This window comes from Epinephelus moara, chromosome 21, assembly GCF_006386435.1.
Source record: "Epinephelus moara isolate mb chromosome 21, YSFRI_EMoa_1.0, whole genome shotgun sequence".
Classification (NCBI taxonomy): domain Eukaryota; kingdom Metazoa; phylum Chordata; class Actinopteri; order Perciformes; family Serranidae; genus Epinephelus; species Epinephelus moara.
The window spans coordinates 22,498,793-22,523,830 of record NC_065526.1 but is presented as its reverse complement, the minus strand read 5'-3'; the positions used below and the strand labels follow the sequence as shown (position 1 = coordinate 22,523,830).

Genomic DNA, 25,038 nt, shown 5'->3' with positions numbered 1-25,038 from the left:
ACCTGCCGAGTTCCTTAAAAAATTGTGTGCAAGTGTACCCAGAAGAACTGATGCTGTTTTGAAGGCAAAGGGTGGTCACACCAAATATTGATTTGATGTAGATTTTTCTTTTGTTTGCTCACTTTGCATTTTGTAAATCCTGCCTAAAACTTTGGGGCAGTACTGTATATATTCATAATCTACTCTTGTGTTAATGAGACTTACCTAGTTTCTTCAAATCTGTCTCTACAGCGTTGATCTTGCCTCCATAATTCTGCATGCCCTCTGTGACATTGTCCATTCTCTGGACCACTGACAAGAGAGTAGAGAAGAGAAGGTGTAAATACATATGTATAGTTAAAACACTTACAGGGAAAAAGAAAATATTTAATGACAATCTTAGGCTGCTGATGCAGTATTTTCTCTTACTGATGATAACAGGGACTGTTACACAACCATCACAGACATTGACACAGGAAGTGCATTTCCTGTGAAATGTGACCTTCTACTGACTCTAGAGGTCTATATGAGATAGATACCTTTGGTCATGTAAGTAAATTGTGCTGGCACTACTTACATGCTGTCACTTTAGAAAGTTTAAATGCAACATTTTTACTTGTCATAGAGTAATTTTGCATGGCATTGCTACTGCTATTCAGTTAAGAATCTGAATACCTCTCACCAATTATAAATACCGATAAATCTCCTTAATGTGTAAACAGAGAATTTACTCGGCTAAGCTGACTGTGAACAGCAGAGGGTGCTGCCGTATTCATTCCTCTCCAGTAAATAGCTGGAAACTCAAACAGCAGACCTGAACGCAGGATGTTGAACACAGTGAAGAGTTTCCTACGTTTTTTTTTTTTGTAACCTGGCAACTGCGTATCTGTTGATCAATACAGATCTCAATTTTCAGAGCACATTCACAAATTCCACTTCATGAGGATAAACAATGTCAAACACATGATGAATACCACACTAGTAAACTCTGACTCTGGTCCCACTTTCTCTCTCCTCCGCACATCTGCAACAAAGAGTCCATCTCCTCTCCTCCGCCGTTTGTTTTTCTGTCGGTATGTGGGCGTCTAAAAACTGCACTGGAAAACATCCTCAGCTTTCACTGTTATCATTCCAGAAGTGAGAAAAACACGAAACAATAACATGCACTTGGGACAAACAAAATCACATGGGCCCAGTTTCAGAGCGCTGTTGGTAAACTGCTGACAATAAGCAGCTTGAGTCTGCTCTCTGTCTCTCTACCTCTAAATTGCTAATTTCTTTATCTCTTTGAGCACTGAGAAATGCTGCTGTTGGCTTATTTGTTGCCCATATCAGTGATCCAATAATACTAAATTTTTACAGCACTTATAATAGTGTCAGCAAAGCCTGTCACACTATCTTCCTCCCTGATGTCGAGCATACCTTCTTACTCCCCTCTGTTAATCTTTCCATCCCCCACAGTCCTGTATTGGAAAAGCATTATGAGTTATATAAGGTTGCTAATTTGAGCAAGGCTTATTGGCTGCCTATTGTGAAGTTATGAGCCATACTGAGGGCAGTTACCCAACACGAGGCCCAGCAGATTAATGCTGATCAATGCTGCAGGAGCAGACACTTAGTGACACAGCAGGTTACACAAACAATGCTTTTAACTTTTAACAAACTGGGTCATTCGGTTAACAGTATGTTTTGTTTAAAGGGTGCTGTAGAGAAAAGAAATCCAACCCAGCACTCAGCCTTCGTTGGCTTCTTGCAAACTATTTTGGACACTTGCACCCATTTGTGAGTCAACCTGTGGTTCATGAGACAACAAATTGCTACCAAGCCATAAAATCTCCTCTGGGTTCTTAAGTCAGGGTATTCGCTGCATGGTCATCTGGTAGACATTAGAGCCAAACCACCAAAATCACATGGGCTCCATACAAACATAGACCCAAAGCTGGAAAAACCAAAACAACCCTGACAGCACTTACAGGGCATGATTCAGATTTAGATCTTAACTTGGAGACCTTCACTTGTTTTTTGAGTAAAATCATTCCCCTCTGGGTGAATGCAGTTTTTGTCTTGTGGCCGAGCTGCATGGTTCACCAGATTAGGGCGCCTGTGGGGCAGGTGGACTCCAATGTTTTTGCTCAAGGATATTTTGACAGGTTTTCTGTGATTGATTGGGGCCACAAATGTGTAAGACTGAACAATACATAAAGTGCATTCCATATTGAAGGCGCGTGAGATATGTGGAATTCCTTTCTGTTTCTATTTAATATTACAGCCCTGGTTCAAACAGGGAGAAACGGCAAAATGGGTTGCCGTAAGGACAGAGTTTCACAAACAACTGTGTTTTCAGTCTTGAGCTTTGGACAATCTCTGAAAGATATCAATTCAGTGGAGGGTAAACAATGAGTTCTGTCAAGGGAGTCTCTTCAAGGAGTAAATCTTAGGCTGAACTCTCTGACTTGGTTGGACTTAGTTTTCAATTTGGTGCAGTGATGTGACCCTTTGACTTCCATCAAACCTCCCAGAGGAGGACAGAGACAGAGAGACTGCACATGGGGAGCAGAGGATGAAGAAGTAAGGGGAAAATCAGCTAAATATAGTTATAATATTTCTATTGTGAGATGTTATCTATATATTCGTTTGGTCTCTCTAAACTGAAAATAAGAACATCGAAACTTAAATTGTTACTTTCACCAGGTGAGCCTTTTTGAAGTTGTGTTTTTTTAATCATGAGGGACAAAATAACAAAACTAATGGTCTACAACCTGGCAACTTGAGGTTGTAGCCTACTTAGGCAAGTTATGCTTTGAGCTAAATGCTAATGTCAGCTTGCTAAACCTACTCACAATGACAATGTTAAGAGGTTAAGTTTTACATAGTCACAATCTAAGTTTGGCATGTTAGCTTGTTAGCTAACGTGCTAACATTCACTGCTTTCTACTGCAGGGTTTTGTCTGAAACCAAAGTATTAGACAAAAGAAAGCTTTTGACTTGATTATGGTGCTATAGATGGAAAGTCAGGGTAGCCCCACAGACAGTAGGACACATGGGGACCTTGAAATTTTGTACAAACATTCAGGGCAATCTGTCCAACATTTTGCAAAAACAAACAAACCCCACAACAGAAGATGCAATAAAATAATATCCTCCTGAGACCCGAACTTTTGTTTGGTATTCATTTTTAATTTCTCATAGCTTTGGGATTAGTACCTGATAAGCATAAAAAAAAATACTGTCAACAACAATAAAGTCCCAATATCCTCAAACAAGACAGTAATAAAGTCCCAATGTCCTCAAACGAGTACTTCCTAATCAACAGCGTCCTAGCCTGTTACTGCTAAAATTGGTCAAAACTGTTGCCATATCAAACTACAACATTATTAATCATAAATAAACAAGCTTCAACCATAAAATGTGATCAGGTTTTGGACCTGTCCACTGGCTGCCATCTTGATTTTACACAGATTAGTGTATTGTGCCCTTACTACCACTAGATGGCACAAAAAAGTGTCCACAAATGAGGACAACAGGTCTAAGCTCAGTAGAATGAAGTATAAGGTCAGGTAAACCAAAAATGTGATGTCCTTATGAGGACACAGGGTCTCAGGAGGATATAACAACTCATTTATGCCTGAAACATGCACACTTTAAGAGTTTCTGACTTTTTAAAAACCTTTGGATATGAACAGGTTTTAATGAAAGTGGACTTGTGAAAGTGAATCAAGAGGCCGTGGGTTTAAAGCCCACTCTTATTGTCTTACAATCTATTTTATGTTTATTTAAAAAGGGACCATGCACATTGATCAATATGAGCACTTGAGTGCATCATGGAAATATACCAGAGCACAAATGGTAAAACAATGACAAATCATTTCTCCAGACTATGAAAGCATGTCTGATTGTCCAGTAACCACTGTTTTGTAGATCTGGAGAAGGTGTTGACAGATGTGATGCTCCGTCTGTGGGTATCATGTTCCAGGTTTGTGCTGCTTGATAGGAAAAGGCTGTCCAAATGTACTTTTTCTGTGTGGTATTTTGTTTTTTCCTTGAGTAATTCTGTCCTGAATGTAAGATTAAATATACATTGATTTGTGTAATGTGACCACAGCTTTACAACCTGTGCTCTGGAGGTCAGGGTTTGCAGCAGAGACATAAAAAACTACAGTACAAAAAGCAATTTATTCAACTTCAGTTTTGACTTACCTTTGTATCCGAGGACAGCCACTGCTATGGTGAGCAGGGCACAGAGCACATAGAGCAGTGCAATAGCCGCCCTCAGAGCCCAGTCATTTTTACACTTGGTGCACTCTGTACCCTCCTGAATTCCTGCAAGATACAATAGAATATGTGTCATGAATCGGTGTACAGTATGCAGTAAGTCTGCTTCATCCTGGTTACAGAGCTTGCACAAACAAACAGTAGTAACTCAAATATTGTGCAACTGGAGCAAGGAGTTAGTAAAAATACACCAAAGGTTTTCATTCAAAAATGCAATCACATGGGATGTTTTTTCATTTCATAACTAAGTTTAGTACTGCGTGTCTAAAGCGGGACACGCTGTGCCTTTCTTCGGCCAAGTATCAATTGAAAACATTTGCCCTCATGAATAAGAAGACTCGGAACAAAACTTTGAAAACACTGCACATGTGTTCACCATACGGCAGAGAAACTGAAACAAAACAGTACCATTACATTTTCTGTGTCATTCCTCATTGCCATCCAACCTAAAACCACGGTGCAGTGAAATCTTTGGTCATTCATGTCACAGATGTTCACGAGTCTTAACACTACGTCCTGAAAACCACCAACACTGTGTGAGACAACGCTAAACATTACACTATAGGCAGGATGTTTACTTGACTTCATTAGAAGTGACCATGTAGCCTCTGGCAAGCAGAGAGAGAGCAGCTGGTGTGTATTCACAACAGGCAGTACAATAGAGATCCGTCTGTAGATGGAAGAAACCTTCAATCACATTATCTAGGAAACCTTTTAACACTTCATTAGACAGGAAGGTTATAACATAAAAAGCCTGAGAGAGAAACAAAACAGTTTGACACCTTTGACAAGTTTATACTTTTATTGTCACTATATCAAACTTGTATTAAGATTAGAGCAAATTAAAAATGTGATTTATTGGAAAACTATGGTTTGGTGCAACATGGGTATTATATTCTTGCTGGCAATGATAACATTGTACTCACAAATGATATAAAAATAGAATGACAGACAATCGTTCAAGTTGTAAACAGGGCGATGGTTTAGCCAGATTAGCTATGTGAGCACACCTGAAATGTCAGAATCCCCCATTATACAGAAAGTAGTTATTGTGAACAGCTATGGCAAGTACGGCAGGTAAAATGATTTGGTCTTTGGCTCTGTTTACACTTGGTATTAACATGTGTCTTGGGTGATTGAATCACAAGCGGATAGCAGTACTATGGAGCTATGGAGCTTGTAATTAGATCTCACTTTCCTGGTATGCAGATCAAAAGAAGAGGAGGAGTAAGAAGAAGAAGAACAAGAAAAAGACAAAGAAGAAGGGCACTTCCCATGAAAAGGAACAAGTTTGCAAAGACCTTGGTGCCGGCAAAATCAAAACATTACCATGCACTTTCCATGACTCGTCTGACAGAAATTCAAAGAAAAAGAAGAAGATGAAGAAGAAGAAGAAGAAGAGGAGGACGAAGAAGAAGAGGACGGAGAAGAAGAACATACAACATATTCTTATAACATAACATATTCTCATTCCCAACTCGTCAACTATAGACGCTTGGTCAGTGGCCCTACATGTCAAACTATGACTCTCTAGGTAACCCCTCCAGCGTCAGTTTTGGATGCTCAGGGACGGGGCTGTGATTTACACTTTTTACATGCACTGTGTTTTCAAAATAAACTTCCGTTTCCACAGGAAATGTATAGTCTCTGCTTTAGAGCTTAGACCGGGCCCAAAACAATTCAGCCCGAGCTCGTGCATTATTCTGTTCGAGCCTGGCCCGGCCTGTCCCTTTAACTGTAATTACGAGCCTGAGCCCGGTTTGAACCAGACATTTTTTTAAGGATATGAACGTGGACATGGAAGGCTGACTCTTGTCTTTCTTTCCATGGCAAGCCTTCATCATGTGCCTCTTAAGTGTCGAGGTCCCCGTCTTTTTGCTGTCATACACCAGCAACGTGCTGCACTGGGGGATATATTATACTAGTATCGTGCTGCACAAAAGTCACTCCTTCGAGCCGGATTTGAACCAGCGACCTAAGGATACCTGGTTTAACCACTACAGTCCTCCGCTCTACCAACTGAGCTATCGAAGGCAGTTATCTCAGTCCCTGTGCTTCTGTACACACTGCAAAAAAGTGAATGCATTGGGTGCATTAACAACTGTAATTAGAGCTGTTCACTTGTGATTAACTTAACTCGTATTACCCATAATGGAACTGAATGTGTACTTCCCAGTCAGGGGTGGTCCAGGGTACTGGGTGCGTATTGGATGCCTTTGCTGAAGGGCACATGCTGAGTAGGCCAACAGACACTTTTCGGGCTACCAGTCCACAGTCGGTCTGAACGGAGACTGAGCACTGCTCACCCAAAAGACACTCCTTCGAGCCGGAATTGAACCAGCGGCCTAAGGATATCTCACTCCACCACTACAGTCCTCCGCTCTACCAACTGAGCTATCGAAGGGAATGAAGGCTGTGCTTCCTGCTGCTCTATCTGTGAGTGCTTTCTGGCATAAGTGTCAATTGTGTCGCACATGCAGCATTGTGCCATCACTAAGCTCCTAAGCTCCAGGCTGTCACTATGGCCCAGGACAACACTTCTGTATGCACTGCTGAGAGTGAATGTGGCCTCATGGCAACAAGTGGCCCAACAACTACCTATTTGTATTCAGTACAGGTAAATGTCAGTGTGCTAACAGGCTAAACTAAAATGATAAACATGGAAAACATCAGAAAGTTAGCATTGTCATTGAGAGCATGTTTGCATGCTGACTCGCTCAAAGCACCACTGGGCTTTTCTCATTGGTGTCTGATGCCGGAAGTCACTATCCAAGTGTTGCTATTCGACAACTTCGCAATGAGATCAGGTTGCCCAGGAAACATTACTGCATGTAGTGCTGAAAGCAAATATGGCCACATGTGGCCCAGACCACCTCCGAATGATGGGTGATTGGATATTAAGACTTACTGAGGACTGTACACCTGTTATTAGAGCTGTTCACTTGTGATCCTATCACCCAGGCCACATGTTCACACTCAATATTTGGTCGGGACGAGGACTATAACTGGCGACTTTTTGGTTTCCCTATGGACTGAGCACTGCCACTCCAAAAGTCCCTCCTTCGAGCCGGATTCGAACCAGCGACCTAAGGATACCTGGTTTAACCACTACAGTCCTCCGCTCTACCAACTGAGCTATCGAAGGGAGTACAAGAGTTCAGGTGATCTTCCCTACTGTGTCAGCCTTGGTGCTTTTTGGCATATGCATCAATTACCCCGCATGACTGGCAGCGTTGTGCCACCTCTGCATTTCCTAAGCTCAGAGCTGTCACTGGCTACGGTTACATGATGGCTTCTCATTCGGAATGAAATAAATCTGAATGAAATCATTTGGAATTAAAGTTTTTAGGTAGTTTACATGGGAAATATACATTCTGAATGAGGGTTTACACGGGAGATTAGTTTAATCGCCTTTATTCAGGTCTGCGCAAGGTTTGGGGCAGGGAAGGTTTCTGATTGGACAGAGGGCGGGGTGGATGTTACGTGTTTACGTTTACTGGAAGAAAACACTGTAGTCCTCGCTCTGGATAACAAGATGCTTGACGACGCCATTCTTAGTGCCTTTTTCGGGCGTGTTTTGCTTATATTCTTGAAGCAGCAGTACGACAACAACCTTGTTCTGCTAATGCTTCGTCTGTTGAGGAGGAGAAGGGAGGTAGAAGACCGTGCTGTGGTGAATGGAAACCGGTGAGTGCAACGAATCCGACTGCTCTATCTCAGCCCGTTGCTATGCAGCCCGTTGCTATGCGCGCTATATACGTCATCGCGCCAGAAGGGCAAGGAAACGAGCATGCGCAGAAAAACCGGAATGAACTTAAAGAGGAATGAGTGTATACATGCACACAAAATTCTTTCATTTGGAATGACAAATGGAATAAACCATCCCCTTTAATCGGAATGACTTTCATTACGATTGAAAGTGGAATTAAACTGTCCATGTAAACGTACTGACTATGGCCCAGGACAACACTTTTGTACACACTGCTGAAAGCAGTGATGATGGGTGATTGGATATCAAGACTTATTGAGGATGCACGTGGTGCACTAACACCTGTAATTAGAGCTTTTCACTTGGGATCCTATCACTCAGGCCACATGGTCACACCAGTTCACACTCAATATTTGGTATGGACGGGGACTGTAACTGGCGACTTTTTGGTGTCCAACCACTGCTCCCCCAAAAGTCACTCCTTCGAGCCGGAATTGAACCAGCGACCTAAGGATATCTGATTTAATCACTACAGTCCTCCGCTCTACCAACTGAGCTATCGAAGGGAGTATGTGGATACAGGTAATCTTCTGTGCTGTGTCAGCCTTGGTGCTTTTTGGCATATGCATCAATGACCCCGCATGACTGGCAGCATTGTGCCATCTCTGCAACCTGCCTGATTACCTGACTGCTTGTGTTTTGTTTGGCTGGTTTTAGAAGGTTGGCATTAAAGTCGGTCTTCTGAGTACAACCATTTTCATCATTTTAAAAAATTTCCATCACCTTTAAATTCAGGCCAGTCTCTTGTTTCCACTGAGGTAAGATACAGAATTTCCTGAGTTGAACTTAAATCTTCACATGACTTTCCCCCCTAAGAGTATCAGAGGCCTGTCTCTGTCCCTGTAACTCATATTACCCATAATGGGACTGAAAGTGTAGCCACAAGAGGCTCCATCCTTCCCAGTCAGGGGTGGGCCAGGACCACCAGAGGGGTACTGGGGGTTTGGCCTCTCGGCTTTGGACCCAAACATCTGTGCAAACATCACGTCTGACCACCTCAAAGGGGCCCAGCCGTGGACACAGACATGGATACGCAGGCCACTGTTGTCCTTATGTGTGCTTGAGAGCGTCATGTTGGGATCCAGTGAGGAGAGCTCCATCAGAGAACCACCCCCCACTGGTCCTGACCACATGCTGCTTAAAGGACAACATCACACCATGTAAACAAGCAGCCAACCGTCTGCAGGTTCTGGGTCAAGGGCAAAGCGGGGGGTGGTATTTTTGTGTTCATTACAGTTCGAACATGGTGGCAGTATCATATGTGTGTCCTGCGTGCTTTCAGAGTCACTGAATTTCAAATAGTTTTGTACAATCAAAACCCTCTCACTCAGGCTTTTGCCACTCTACATACTTCAATAATTAACTTTTCTACAAACACACAAGAGCAGATTGTTCTGGGTATCCCCAAATAACATTGTTCACTACTCTGTGTGTCAGATTGTGCGATTAAAAACAGAGCATGAATCTTAAAAGCAACAATATAATGACCTTGACGTGAACTTCTGTTATTGATCTACATTATAAGTAAAGGTCGACCGATGGTGGATTTTTAATGGCCGATATTATAATGATTGTTTGGAGCAGGAATCAGCCGGTACCCTGGCCCCTCCCTGTCTCGAAGTAACAGTGACTTAATAGTCGTTCAGAAAGTTGTTTAGTCGTTGCTAGTGGCTTGCTACTTTATTCTAGCTAAATCATACCGACCATGCTTGCTAACAAAACAGTGAAAGCACATGATGGTATTCTATTACCAGCAACTTTATTATGCCCCTAATAAAGAAGGAGAGCTGTCCTACATTAGTTAAATTTCATTTAAATCATACAAATTATCTAAAGAACACATTACCATGTATTTGCATGTGGGGTACTCCATGCGAAAACCTTACGGCTGTACCCACGTGAGAAGTGGAGGTTACAGCTATCAGCCACTATCGGAGCCCCGTTCCTTTATTAACAATAGTTTATATAAAGTCCTACCGGCCAAACTGATGAATCGGTGACGGTGATGATGACTGGACTCATTTTGAAATTCAGATCTTTAAAGAAAAATGCTTGGATTGATAAAAGATCAAATCTCTGTCCACTGTCTGACTTTGATATTGTTATGGGAGTATAACACGAAATAAGTCGAGTGCACTTTTAAGACAGGATTCAGAAGTTGCAACAGATGGGGAAGACCTAAAAATCAATTTCAGAAAGCAATGGAAATTGCTGGATCACCTCTGGATTCTGACTTGAAACCGGGATGTTCAAGCTATTTGTACACCATGGGAAAGGTTTTCTGTGATGGTAAAATCATAACCAAATTTGAGAGTGCTTTACCTGGCAGGACATAAACTTTAAAGTTCCTAGAATCAACACAATCACATAATGTGCCGTAGAACTTGGCAGGGAAAGGTTACTAACCCAGACTGTCATGTTCTCACAGAAATGATGCTTCCACTGAACTAACATGGAAATTAATTCTGGGCAGAGCAGCCAGCAGCTCCTTTCAGGGTCGCAACATTTTCCCACCACTTGTCACTGCAGTGTTTTCTCTTCCCCTCTAAGGGATTTTGCTTAAGCAACGATTCTGTCAGCGATGTGGCACACAGTGATGATGAAAAGCAAATGCTTCAAGGTAGCTCCAGTGTTCTGTTACATAGAATATAGAAAGAAAATTAAACTACTGGGTTTCTATATTCTGTCTTTGTCACATGCAGCGGAATTTAAAGGTAGATGATGCAGGAACTGTCAGTCACTGTTTGTGAACAGGATTGCCAGTGAAATTGAAATCAAACCCCAGATTCACTCTCGTTTTGGAGCAAGCTTTGTGTTTTGCTTTACTATATTTGTATTTTTTAAATGCTGTGTCTGTGATTTTTATAGCTTCCCCTTAAATTAGAGTTGCTCGTGGTCTGGCACCTGGTCGCTACCTTTACATAAAGCCCTGGTCTTCCTTGCGTGCTGTGCCCATGAAACATCCTGTACACAGCAAAATAAGAAGAAAATAATAAAATACAGGCAGAGGGCAGAGTCTCTGCAGATAAATGTATCGCCACACACTTGTAGTGGGTCATAACAAGTGATGGCTGAAAGGGATTACTTTTGTATAAGCCTATACATTGCTTTTTCAGGAAAATCCTGCGTAGTATACCTTAGCCCATTCTCATTCCAAGGTCGTGAAATACCTCTTGTCATGCCCCACTGGCATGTGATGTAGACGCCAAAGGTACACTTTAGCATCTCTGTGAGACACAGAAGGCTTTCAGCTTACTCCATGGTAAATCCATTTGCTGCAATACTTGATGCTGAGAGCAAGTGACATAATTTTAAGAGCAAGAAGGTCCATGTAGAGTGGGAGGGAGGGGAGGTGCAGTTTCTGCGGACAGTTTCTTTGGTCTGTTATTTTTTCACTCTGAAAAAAATTCACTGGTTCAACAAAAATTAAGGTAACAATTTAGTTCCAAGCCTGGCATTATTGAGTCAATCCTATGAGTCTTTTTTGATTTTATAAACTCAATTAGTTTAGTATTACACAAGTAATTTGCTTTGACTTTGAAAGGTTTAATTATGTTGAACCAATTTATTTTTTATCCAAAAGTTGTGGTGATATTTTGTGGTCAAATTATTTGATTTTAGATATTCTAATTTTTTATTTTTTCAACCCAAATCAAAAATGTTAAATATGTCTATGATTTGACCAACTTCTTAAAACTAGTTGAAAACTGATACTAAAACACTTAAATGTAAAAAGTGTAATTTTGTAATGCTGAAAAACACAAGTAACAAGTGTTATCCACAAACCCCATGAATAATTTTTTAGAGTGTGGAGGGGAGACCAGTTTGTGTCTTGTGTGAAACCAAATGTCAGTGTTGTTTTAACATAATGTTACCTAACTCACACTCTGACGTCCCGTATGAAACCAAAAGTCACTGTTGTTTCAATGTAATGTGATGTAGTCATTACGTAAAACAAAGACACTTATTTTAATTCAAAACATGATCCTTTTTCTAAACCTAACCAAGTAGTTTTGTTGCCTAAACCTAACCACTACTGTTTCACAACATTTACCATGTGTTACAATGTGTTTCAACTGTGGGCCTGATAGATCTGCTAAAGGGTGCCCTGTGCATCGGTATCAGAGGCCACAGGGGCGTGACAAAGCATCAGTATTTGATGACTTGGGGATAAGAACAGGTTGTATACCTTTAAGGTATGTTAAGATAATCATGATAAATTATTATAAACACCTCTGAGACTGAACTCACAGTGTGTATTATCCTGATGATAATAATCCAAGAAAGCTCCAGCAAAGTCTTGGACAAACAAAATGTACAGTCTTTTCAAAGCAAAGTCCAAGGGTCATGAAATTTTTGATAAAAGAAAATCAAATAGAGCTTTCAAATCTAAACGTCACCAAATACTTCATTTCTTCTTTGCATGCACAGCTTACTTAGTTTTGTGTTACAACCCCCCATGATGTACCTCACCACTCAGTGAGTGTGTCATGTTTCATATCCAAAGGGCCTTTGAGAGTTTTTGCTGTCTACGCATAAACTCCCTCAGTACATAAACATGCTGACACATACATGTCATGAGCTGACTGAAAACACATTGCTAAACCAAACGGCCCGGTGCAGAACACCAGGATACTGAGCCTGCTGAGAGTTAAGAAGCTGGACGGCAGCCAGGACGTCCCAATCAACAAGATGGAATCCAGCCAGATTATCCCCAAGAGCTACATAAATGCCAGAAAAGCCTAGAAAGAGTGAAGGTAACATGGAGTGTACTGTATCCTTCATATTATTGCTGTCAAGTGAGAACCATGTGTCCCCAGTTTTGGCCTGTTTTTTGTATTTGTGTAATCAGTTATGGGCTGAGTTTATGGACAAAAATAAATATCCACAAAAATCTATCTCAAAACTACTCCATCAGCCAGCAGTGTGACTCTAAGGATGACATTGTTGGCCAGTGGTTTGGTTCACCACTTATATCAACAATTGAATATACAACAATAAAACATTCATGGTGTTCAGAGGATTACTCCGAATGGTTATCCCATGAATTTTCTGCTAGCACCCACAGCAAGTCAAAATGTTCACTTATCCAATAAAATATCCCAACATCCATTAGAAGGATTGTCAGGATGGGTTGAAACAGCTTCTATGATCCCTAAGCATTTAGAGTCATCATCAGGTCAAGAATTTAATTTGTCTAATAGAGTGATGCAGGGATGCCATTTTTTTTGTAGGCCAACCTGGAAGTTAGTGTCACCCTGGTACCCCTGACAAAAAGCAAATGGGATTTTTCCATTGGATTTTTAAATATTGCAGAAAATAAGCTCTTTTGCAAACAAAAGCTCTTATCACTCTGACTTGTTTTGTTTAGCGCGATAATTTTCACAAATGAACATCTCTTTTAAAATTTTTGAAGTGTAAATGCAATCACCAGAAGTAAAAAGCTAACATTAGGCCGTTATTGAACACCACAGGACTTAACGTTGCCACCACAGCGAGGCTGTAAAGGTGGTGTTAAGCCTCCCTGACAACCTCTGTAGTCTCCTTTAGCCACTTGTTAGCAACCACCTTTTTAAAGACACATAAAAGCTTCTCAGTTCACAAATTGGGGTACGTACTGACGTATTTTATGTCATAAAAGGTACAATCGGGTTATGTGCAATCAAGAAAGGTGCAATAGAGCTAAGTGCAATAAGTTTAGGTACATCTGGGTCATGCGCAATCAAGTAATGGGATAATGTAAAATCTGGGGTGTGGGTAATTCTCTTTTCTTGTCATGGTCACTGATGATTTGATGCACTGGAGTTACTTTTTGTTTCCCCTGTATTTATTTGTCCCACTGAAATTGTTTGTGTATGTGTATTTATCGTTAAGTTCGGATTTTGTTCCTTTCTGTGTATTTCCTTGTATTGATTTTCTTCATTTGCTTCTATGTATTTTTCTCGTACAGTATGTTTCTTTTATGAACAACAACCTGCCTTAGGGACAACAGATGGAAATTAGCCTCAGCTATAATCTGGCATATTTTCGTTTTGTATAATGTTCATTAATATGCTCTGTCCCTAATATAAAAATAAATAAAAAAATACAAAATAAATAAAACAAAATGTGGGAGTCTCTTAAGCTTCTACTAACCACAGACCTTTTTTCAGATATCTAACCAAAAACCCATTAAAAATAAACATCGACTTTGTGACAAGGAAACTGAAAAAGTGCTAAAATGCAAATTTATGTCCAGACTCTTCCCTGCACCACTCGATACATTGGTTTACGACCAAATACCTGCAAAACTAATGACATCAGCCACGGCTGTACTTAAGAATACTTTATCAGTCCGCAAGGGGAAATCACATCATTTGTTCTGTTGTCGCATATGCACAGGTCTGAAATACACACACACACACGCACAAACAGAACCCAAACATGCATTAAATGGAGGGATGTCAGAGAGAGGGGGCTGCCTTGGAAAGGCACCCTGAGCAGTTTGGGGTTGGGTGCCTTGCTCAGGGACGTCTCAGTGGTGCCCAGGCATGCTCCATGTGTGTCTGGATGGGGACTGCACTGCCCTATGGACTTAGCTACTGTTGCCCTAAAAGTCACTCCTTCGAGCCGGATTTGAACCAGTGACCTAAGGATGCCCACTTAAGCCACTACAGTCCTCCGCTCTACCAACTGAGCTATCGAAGGGAGCACTAACACTCTCTGTGCTTTCTGAAATATGCATCAGTTGCCCCGCATGCACAGCATTTGACATCTCTGCATTTCCAAAGCTCCAAGCTGTCAATATGGCCCAGGACGACACTTATGTACACATCTATGTCTGACGCCAGAAGTCACTGCCCAAGCGTTGCTATTCGGCAACTTCAGAATAAGACTAATTTGCACAGGAAACACTACTGTACAAACTGCTGAAAGCGAATGTGGCCTCATATGGCCCAGACCACCTCTGAATGTTGGGTGATCAGATCTCAAGACACACTGAGGATGCATTGGGTGTATTAACACCTGTAATTAGAGCTGTTCAACTGTGATCCTATGATCCAGGACACATGTTAATATCAGGTGTAAACAGGGCCTTTGTTTTCTCTTGGCTAACCTGGCAGTTTGATTACAATCTGTCTGATTACCTCATTACATGTGTTTTGTTTTGCTGTTTTTAGAAAGTTGGCATTTAAGTCGGGCTTCTGAGTATGACCATCTCCATCATTCTACATTTTTGCATTGCTTTCATATTCAGGCTGAGTTCAAATGGGGGAAGATAGAGAATTTCCCCTGTTGAACTAAGATCTTCATATGACTTTGCCCCCCGAAGAGTATTGGGTACAGTGGCAGTGCTCAGGAGGCCAACTGGCACCTCTCCACCTACCAGTCCACAATCCTCATTTAGTCTGAATGGGGACTGTAACCGGCAACTGTCTGGTTCCCAAGCCAAGTCCATATGGACTGAGCTACTGCTCCCCCAAAAGTCACTCCTTCGAGCCGGATTTGAACCAGCGACCTAAGGATAACTGATTCAACCACTACAGTCCTCCGCTCTACCAACTGAGCTATCGAAGGGACTAATTATAGTCCCTGTGCTTCTGTACACACTGCCAAAAAGTGAATGTATTGGGTGCATTGACAACTGTAATTAGAGCTGTTCACTTGTGACTAACTTAACTTGTATTACCCATAATGGAACTGAATGTGTAGCCACCGGAGGCCCCATGCTTCCCAGTCAGGGGTGGGCCAGGGTACTGGGTGCGTATTGGATGCCTTGGATGCACCTCAGCAGTGCCCAGGAGGCCAAATGACACCGTTCCGGCTACCAGTCCTCAGTCGGTCTGAACAGGGACTGTAACTGGCAACCTCCCGGTCCCAAACCCAAGTCCCTGTGGACTTACTACTGCTGCCCAAAAGTCACTCCTTCGAGCCGGATTTGAACCAGCGACCTAAGGATGCCCACTTTAACCACTACAGTCCTCCGCTCTACCAACTGAGCTATCGAAGGGAGTATAGGCTTTTGTTCCTGCTGTGTAAGTGCTTTCTGGCATAAGCATCAATTGTGTCACACATGCAGCATTGTGCCATCACTAAGCTCCTAAGCTCCAGGCTGTCACTATGGCCCAGGACAACACTTCTGTATGCACTGCTGAGAGTGAATGTGGCCTCATGGCAACAAGTGGCCCAACAACTACCTATTGGTATTCAGTGCAGGTAAATATCAGTGTGGTAACAGGCTAAACTAAAATGATAAACATGGAAAACATCAGAAAGTTAGCATTGTCATTGAGAGCATGTTTGCATGCTGACTCGCTCAAAGCACCACTGTGCTGAAGTATAGCCTCACAGAGACTCTGAATAATCTTGGTGAAACCCTTTCTGACAAAGACACTTTGTAAAGAAACATTTGCGGGCAGAAGTATGTAATTTGTGCAGCTCTCACACTGGTCAGATACATTACAGTCTAGTTATCTAATTTGATACTGATACTTAGAAGAGGTTACGGTCAGTTTTGGTTCAGAGGCAGAGAACCAGGGACAACGTGAAAAGAGGCAGAGAGAGGAAGATGGGGGCAGTCCAGTGTGGTGTCTGTAAAACAGCTGTATTTCATTTGGACTGTGAGTCAGTAAAAGAAAAAAAAATCTCAACACTTATTCCCTTATTCCATGTACCTGCCATTAGACTAGCCTGCATGCCCCGTCTCACTCCTGGCTGGCAGTGGAAACTTCCATAGCAACAAAAAGAAAGCCTGTACAGACTAGAGCCTTTTTGTGTGAAGACCCTTTGTGCAGAGTGTTAATGCTATGTTATATACAGTAACTGGGTGGCGACCACAGCAGTATGTGGTCACAAGCCAAGAACCAGTAGTTGCACAGGCAGGCCATGCCTCTCTGCTCCACCTGGATGGAGCCTGGCAGATTATAACGCTGCCAAATGCTGCATTTTCGTCTCACGTTTCCAGAGGAAACGGACATTTTTCTTTTAAGTGGTCACGCTACTCTTTGGTATCTGTCCACAAACTGTCATAACTACAATTACATCTAATTGTGGCTCAAGTTACAGTTTGTAATTTCCATAAACAGCTTTACTGAAACAGTTCGGATAAAAGAAACTGTCTCAACAAACCAGAACACACACAAGCAAACACATGAATGTATATAAAAGAAACCACACTGGTTCACTGAGGATGAAGTACAATTTTCAGAGACAAACAGTAATCATCTTTTTCATATTCCCATGACAAATTAAATTAGGTTAATATGTCTCATTGTGGTAACCCACTTAAATAAAGGCCTTCAATAAATATTCAGTTTAGCAATTGCTAACATGTTGGCATTGTTCCCTACCGTCTTTTATTTAGTGTGTAAAGGCTCAGACATACTTTCAGTATTGAACATCTATGGACAGCTGTGGTCACACGGACTTAGTTCTGTTCATAGAACAATTAAAGATCATCATCCTCTAGCAGTAAATGGGAGGGCTTTTAAGCGAGCTTACCATCATCCTACTGCCGACATCAGGTCGGAGTGAAACTTAGAAGATGCTGCAGGGTCTGGAGTAAACTTCTGTTGAATATCCAACTTAAAAACTAACTTCACTGTGGTGAGGTAGTTGCGTCCGGCTTGACCGCAGTGTGCTGGACTGGACTGGAGTGTGGAACAAGGAAACTGGAGCATGCACAGTTGATACGCTTGCTATGCATACAGTCCACACTGTCACAAAAAAAATACACGAAGCACAGAGATATCTGCATAGGTCTCCGTGTAGACCCTTGTGAACAAAGGTTAATGACGACATTTATGTTGCGCAGACCAAAGTGGATCCTTGTGCACACTTAGACGCTGAACTTATAAACTGGCCCTTAGCATGCTAACACTTGCTAATTAGCAGTTACCACAAAGTACAGCTGAGGCTGATGGGAATATCATGTGTAAAAGTAGTCAATGACAGCACTAGACTAACTGAAGTTTTGACCTCAGGTGAGAAGTCATGGGGTCACAAAAGTCATTGAGATTCATCTGTCAGTGACTGTGTATGTTTGTGCAAAATTTCACGGCCAAAAGATGTTGAGATATATTTCAGTCAGTATGTTTACATGCACAGTTAAGTCGAGCTACAGTTGTAGCACGACTAGGCTATTTAATTGGACTACTGTCCTCGTCATAGTATACAAGCACACAAGATTAATCGATTTATTGACTGAAATATGTCTCTCCTCTGTCATGACAATAGGTGGCTATATGCCCATTTTATGCTTGTTAGTACTGGACCATTTTCCAGTTGACCTATTACGTCATGACCAAACAATCGAGCTTCATCCAGCTGTGCCAACACTTTTTTGATCAGGTCGCCATTCAGTGTTTTCCTCCCATATTTGAAATATCTAACTCTGTCAGCTGACACAGCATGAATTGTATTGCCTCATCTGTCCAAAAATGCAAGGCTCTGGATGTAGATTTCACCATGTTGTTACCAGCTTCTTCTTCTGTTCCGCATTTAATGCTATTTGACTTTCAGGTCAAAGCCTGGAGCAGAAACTGTGGAGCATGCGCAGAGTGCCTAGGCCAATTTAGGTCCAATTGACTGTATACATGCAGGAGTAATTTGACTTCCTATCGCATTATCTGGTTGTTAGTCCAACTTTGATAAATTCAATTTAGTACGATTTCAGTCAGACTAACATGTTTGCATGTATTTTAAACGTCCTGTTTTAGTCCGGCTAACACAATAAAGTGATTTTCTCTAATGTTATGTAAATGTACTGAGTCTGGACCAAAGTGGTGGATGGTTGTTTAGCAGACAGCTTGTCTTTCACCCACTCCAGAGTTTGGTTTTGTTACTTTCTGTCAGCAGATGTGTCCAAGTTCTACACTTGAATCGAAGTAAACAATCTCTTTTGCAATACGCTACAACTTAGACAACTAATACTGATGTAATTGTGCTCATTTATCTTGCCTAATGCAGCTTGGGCTTGCACAACTGAGAAGCGACATCAGTCATGCAGCAATGTTGAACCTTTAACTGAGCTAACAAGGTGTGCTGGGGTCGCTCTGTCCCCCTCTGGCCCTTAAAGCTACCCCAGTATTAACAGTCGCCAACTGGAATGTTAACAAGTAAACACTCTCCAACAGGGGAAGTTACCACTGAGACAAATTACTAAGACATTAGGGTCCTTGAATTGCTGAGCTGGCCTGGGCCGTGTTTTTTTCACCCTCTGCTAACAGGTTTATGACACTTTAAATTGGGCCCCGGTCCTCTAGAACATCTGGACCTTGTTACAGTGGAGCCGAATCAAAGGACGCATGCAAACATTTGATACATAATCCCTTCATGCCAAGCATCATACCAATAAGGGGACTAAGTGTTTTTTATTTTGCCTTCTGTGAGCTATTTTGGGTGTTTTTATAAGAAACCCTCTCAGTGGTGCTCATGATGAGTAAGGAGATCAGCGGTTTGCAGTACGTTGGGTTGTCTAAATAAAAAAAACCCCATATAGATGGCTGCATGTCTGAACAGGATGAGATGCCCTCATTACACATACTGTACACACACACACACACACACACACATCGCCTAAAGCTGACCAAGCTGAAGAGTGTCCTTTGAAGGCCTCGGCCACAGACTATAACAACAACACCATACTGGGACATACAGTACGATGTGGGCCGGTGTCTCTGGAAAACAACCTCTTCAACATATCATCCCTGAAGTCTTCCACAAAATAGGCCTGTAAAAATGTGCTTAGGGACTGTACAGAAATGAACAGGGGGTTAGAGGAGGTCCTTTAGTGAAGGAAAGGTAACTGAAGTTTTGGGGAGAGCAGGGTGGGATCTTTTAACGTGTTTTCATCCCAGATTCATTCTTGTCTTGTGAGATGTCTTTGGCATTTTGTTTTAATACTTAACACCGTGCTTTTTGAAAGAGCTGACCGCAAAAAATGTCTTCCAACACAGTATGTGACTCAGGCATCATGTAACTGACTTGAGACACAGTCAGACATCTGATCTCGTACATGTCAGGCTGTGCATTTGATTGAGTAATTAAATTCATATATGCAGTATTTTCATTGAGTGGGATCCCGGGCCCTTCACTCATTCTGCAGCTGTAATAACCATTGACCTAGCAGCTCTTTATTCATAAATAGATTGGCTGGAATGGAGTGTCAAAAAAAGTAAAGGGACAGTTCACCCCAAAATCAAAAATACACTTTTTTGCTCTTATCTGTTATGCTATTTATCAGTCATCACTATTTTATCAGTATCACTATTTTCAACCGTATCACTGCACAAAAGGAAGCGTGCATCTACTCATGGCAAGGACGCAGGTTTTGTTTCAATACTGGGGGAGACATACATCAAACTGGGGGGTAGGAGTCCTTCTCCAGGAGATTTTGAGCATCAAACATTTAATTTCCTGCATTCTGGTGAATTTTTATGCACCAGTTTGTTCCTTTGCTGCATCACAGGTCCTCTAATATATCCATTGTCCATATCCAAAATTCATTCATTTTCTGTAACGGCTTATCCTGTTGGGGGCTGGAGCCTATCCCAGCTGACGTTCGGCGAGAGGCGGGGTACACCCTGGACAGGACGCCAGACTATCACAGGGCCGACACATAGAGACAGACAACCATTCATGCTCACATTCACACCTACAGGCAATTTATTTCACCTATTAGCCGAAGCTGGGGGAAGCTGGGGTGCCTGGAGAGGGCCCACGCTGACTAGTCAAAAGCCATGCCCATCACCACCTGTTTTGTTTTGTTTTGTTTTGTTTTTTACATCAGATTACGTTTTTCCTGCAAAGTTAACATGACTGCAAGTCCCTAAAGTACGCTGGTGTGTTTCTGAGCAGTTGGAAGTTCCTTGGAAGTTGAGTAACAATAAGAGAGAAACATTTGGAAATGATGAACGGTGGTATATCCGTTGACCTAACCGTGCAAAAGGAGAAAAATGGCATCCTTCTGTGGAACTGAGCTCACTGTCGAGGGAAAATATTTATGGCGTATTTCTTGCTAACTGCGCAGGCTCCTGTTTTTTTTTTTCTCCAAAGTGCTAAAAAGCACAAACACTGCCTAATTGGTAGAGAAAACAGTTAGGTGGCCTATTAAAACTGGGATTCAGATCCAATGAAGCAGTGAACATGGAGTTGATTAGATCTGGTTTTGTCATCCCATCTGTGCTTGGTTAGAAGAAGACTGACTGTGACAAATGGCTCCTATATCGTAATCTCAAGAGACAGACTGTTAAGCACGCAAGTGTTCCTCATAAACATAGTTAGGCCACTGTGTTGGGGATACTTTGCAGGGCAGGACTGGATATCAAAAAAGTCTTAGTGTTCCTGTCAGCAGTTTCCATCAGAGACGAAACTCCAGGTTCAATGTGTGTCTACTGGTCTCACGAGTTACATCTGGGCCACAAGTTTCAGGAATGTAATGTAGGTCCACCGTGAGCTAGCAAACAGACAGTGTTGGCAGGCAGGAATTTTTTAATGTAATTGAGAATTAATATTCCCAGGGAAAACTGTAAAATGTAACTCAAATAGCACCTGCATCTACACTGTTAAAAAAAGAATACTTTTAAAGCAGGCACATGCAAGTATGTACACTTATCCAAACACACTGAGGACTTATTAATTTACCGTAAGCTATATTTCATCTCCAAAATCACACATCTCTCATCACTTGTCATTCTAAATAATGATTATGCATCTCTATGGTTACAAAGACTGATTACTTTTGAAATTTATATGCCTGTGCTGTAAAACTGGACCTGAACCAACAATGACTTGGAAAACCATTAATTTAGTCTTGAGCTGAGAAGAGACGACGCAACATTAATGTGCCGTGGTTCTAATAAACAGTCCAGCCTGAAAATCCATTATTACATAAGTGAATACAAACAAGTACAACATTTTTATGAATCATAAGTCTCTTTCTCTAAAGGGACTAAAACTCGAGGTTTTAACTCAAGTCGAGGTTTGAAAAATCCATGTAGTTCTTATTCTTGTGCACTATAAACTAATGTATAGTACTGTGTGTGCAGCACTGGACATGCCAAAGTTTTCACCCCAATATGGAACATCACATTTCCAACTAAAATGCAGGACATTAACATTAAGAAAATGTGCTCCTTAAAAACAGACGTTTCAATAACCCTCATTCACGTCCATGAATTTAGAAAAACATGGAAGCCATAAACTGACTTTATTGGCCTGAGAGGAGAACTAGAGACCCCCTGGCTTCTGCTGCTCATGTTCCAGTGTTGGCATGTTGGAATGAGGTAATTTCAAGTAAAACAGGACCATGAGAACCTCAGGGAGAGGGAGAAGAGGGGGTTGGTCATTGATCCTCGCATTCACCATGTCAGTCACATTACATGAACATCTAGTCTTATGACTTGTTAGAATGTGCAATATACATTCTTCTGTGTTCACTATGAGTGTAGGGGCACAATTATGCTAACAGCCAAACTGGCCTTGAATAGAGGTTGAAGACAGAAGTTGGCTAACATACCATAAACAAGAGTTTGACTGAAGATATTGCAAAACTGAATAAGTACAAAAACAAGCAAACTGGATTCACCAAAGTCTACGCTAACTGTTACTAGTTACTACTAGTAACAATATATAGTACAACCTGTGAAATATCAACATTTCATGCCTATAAAAAGTGTAACAAACTTACAGGTAGAGTTTGTTAGAGTAAAAGTAAAAACAGTAAATACATAACAATAACTCTTGTAACTGATATGAATGCTAACAAATGTGGCAGGATGACAAGTCCAGCTATTACAAAAAACGGAAATGGAAAGTGTTTTGGATAGTTAATAATTTCGAGGTTAATATGGGAACCTAAAGCAAAGCCAAAATGTAGCCTTGTGTAATATCTTGAAAAAACTAAATCAGCAACTAAAATAAACCCCTATAATAATCTGAATTACCACCTTACGGTTTAATGCATCTGCCAACCAATCAAGCTATACTTTACATTCATGCCTGTCCAAAGTCATATGGCAGTAGACAATGCTTCAAGTGTGGATGTTGCTGCAAAGAAGCAACAAATTTTAAACATGAATGCTTCACACACCTTCAATGCATCAGAAGAAAAGATCTATACAATAACCACAATTTCAAAGTGGATGGCCAAGATTAGCGTCACCAGTTCATTATTCTACTTAACGTCTCCCCTTCTGTCCTGAGTTGAGTTGACTTTGAGTAATAGCCAGAAAAGGATTTTGGATATTATGATGATCCAGGAGTACACCCCCTCCTGCTCCCTGTATTTCCTCTGCTGGTCTCCTGACCATCCCCACCTCACTCCTCCGCACCATGGATGCCAGGGCTTTCAGCTGCACTGCCCCTAGGCTCTGGAATTCCCCCACACACCCGACAGTCTGACAGCATAACATCCTTCAAAACCCATCTCAAAACCCACCTATTCAAGCTGGCTTAGGCATTTTAACCCTGACTGTACCCTGACCTTTGGCCATTGAACCTCAAATTATAATAATTTAATCACTGAGTTCATTATAACTGCCAAATTCGAGGAAATTCCCTCAAGGCTTTCTTGAGATGTTGCATTCCCGAGAATAAAAACAGAGTGTTGAGTTCAAGTGGACATTTGTGCCAAATTTAAAGAAATTTCTTCCAGGCATTCTTTAGAAATCTCATTGACAAGAGTTGGATGGAGGCAAGGTCACAGTGACATTTGACTACCAAAATCCTTTCAGTCCATCATTGAAGCCCAAGTGGACGTTTGTGCCAAATTTGAAGAAATTCCATGCAATCATTCTTGAGATAGCGTGGTAGAATGGGACGGATGGACAACCCGAAAACATAACATCCGGTCAGGGTCACAAAAGGCTCCTTGTAAAAATTTCAGTTAGCCAAACTTAAAATACAGCTCCTATGTATGTAACTACGCCAGTAGGGGTTGCTATAGCAACTGAAACAAACTGCTGCTGGTGGCAGCATACATGTTTGTTCATACATTTTGTTCTTGGTTCATAAAACCAGCTTATCAATGCCAAAATGTCCCCAGATGAATAATTATCCTGCATCCAGCCTGTCATGGCCAGCACCGGCTGATCAGGTTTGGCTCAAGAACCCAATGTCAATCCTCAAAGCACCTCTCCAATGTGAGAGTTGCTTCATAGCTAAGTGATGTAGTCTGCCAACACATGAAACATGGCCATTATAAAACAAAACACATGGGACAAGCACTGGGCACTCCAATGACAAATCCCACATTAAATGTAAGACAGTTTCCGTCACTGGTTTAAGTCATTCACAGGGTTAGGCAATGTGCACAAGTGGGTCTAGTAAAATAAGAGGTTGTGGGATGTTGTATTTTTGGACTGAAACCTCCATGTAGCAATGTGCCATGCCCTTGATGTCGTTATTTCTCAAGAACCCATTTTTGTCCAACTCATTTTCCTTAACCAGGAAAAACGTGTCACTCTGTTTGTGAAATGTGGATTACACAAGTGTGATCAATATCAAACAAATCTATAATAACTGAAACCATGCTGGTCTGACGAAAGATTTTATTTATAATGGCTCCCACAGTGAAACCTCACAGAGAACTATCTGTGCCTTGGAAGACATTTAAAAATCTGACGCAGTGAGATCAATCAAAAGGCCTGACTCTAATCTCTACCTCACCACAACAACATGAACACAAATAAACTGAGAGATATTTTGTCATGCGGATTAAGAATATATCATTACACATTCATGAGAACCCAAAACCACTGCTCGGGTGCCAAGCTGAACACTGGAGTTAACTCCACGGACCATCTGTGCAGTTGGGTTTTCGTGTGGTCACGCCTGCTGGGTGGGCCTCCGTGGAAGTACTTAAGATACTGAATCAGCAACAATCATCACCCAGCCTGATCATCATCAGCCCAAGTCTATGCTGCTCTCCATCCCATCATCGCACACCAGTTTCAAGCTTCGTCGCCAGTAGAGCCAATAAAATCCCACAGTGTGGACCCTGCCAGCCGTCCAGCCAAGTCTGGTTTTACTTTTGGGGT

General features: G+C 41.6%; 1 protein-coding gene, 1 long non-coding RNA gene and 7 other non-coding genes across 9 annotated transcripts in view; 1 reads left to right on the top strand and 8 right to left on the bottom strand.

The window, feature by feature from the left end:
- Positions 1 to 25,038, top strand: part of LOC126382756 (uncharacterized) — a 199,091-nt gene that overhangs the window by 105,405 nt on the left and 68,648 nt on the right. The window lies entirely within an intron of this gene.
- The window catches only part of colec12 (collectin sub-family member 12), a 51,617-nt gene that overhangs the window by 7,756 nt on the left and 18,823 nt on the right, over positions 1 to 25,038 (bottom strand). Inside the window, exons 3-4 of the mRNA XM_050032800.1 lie at positions 4,177 to 4,299; positions 205 to 291 (exon numbers count right to left, since the gene is read on the bottom strand). Coding sequence (XP_049888757.1) covers positions 205 to 291; positions 4,177 to 4,299 — 210 coding nt within the window. The remainder of the gene's footprint in view (positions 1 to 204; positions 292 to 4,176; positions 4,300 to 25,038) is intronic.
- Positions 6,199 to 6,285, bottom strand: trnay-gua (transfer RNA tyrosine (anticodon GUA)). Its single transcript is given in 2 exon segments — positions 6,199 to 6,234; positions 6,249 to 6,285. It is a non-coding gene; the product is annotated as a tRNA-Tyr (tRNA).
- On the bottom strand, positions 6,569 to 6,655 carry trnay-gua (transfer RNA tyrosine (anticodon GUA)). Its single transcript is given in 2 exon segments — positions 6,569 to 6,604; positions 6,619 to 6,655. It is a non-coding gene; the product is annotated as a tRNA-Tyr (tRNA).
- Positions 7,310 to 7,396, bottom strand: trnay-gua (transfer RNA tyrosine (anticodon GUA)). Its single transcript is given in 2 exon segments — positions 7,310 to 7,345; positions 7,360 to 7,396. It is a non-coding gene; the product is annotated as a tRNA-Tyr (tRNA).
- On the bottom strand, positions 8,440 to 8,526 carry trnay-gua (transfer RNA tyrosine (anticodon GUA)). Its single transcript is given in 2 exon segments — positions 8,440 to 8,475; positions 8,490 to 8,526. It is a non-coding gene; the product is annotated as a tRNA-Tyr (tRNA).
- trnay-gua (transfer RNA tyrosine (anticodon GUA)) lies at positions 14,621 to 14,707 on the bottom strand. Its single transcript is given in 2 exon segments — positions 14,621 to 14,656; positions 14,671 to 14,707. It is a non-coding gene; the product is annotated as a tRNA-Tyr (tRNA).
- trnay-gua (transfer RNA tyrosine (anticodon GUA)) lies at positions 15,491 to 15,577 on the bottom strand. The gene is given in 2 exon segments: positions 15,491 to 15,526; positions 15,541 to 15,577. It is a non-coding gene; the product is annotated as a tRNA-Tyr (tRNA).
- Positions 15,924 to 16,010, bottom strand: trnay-gua (transfer RNA tyrosine (anticodon GUA)). The gene is given in 2 exon segments: positions 15,924 to 15,959; positions 15,974 to 16,010. It is a non-coding gene; the product is annotated as a tRNA-Tyr (tRNA).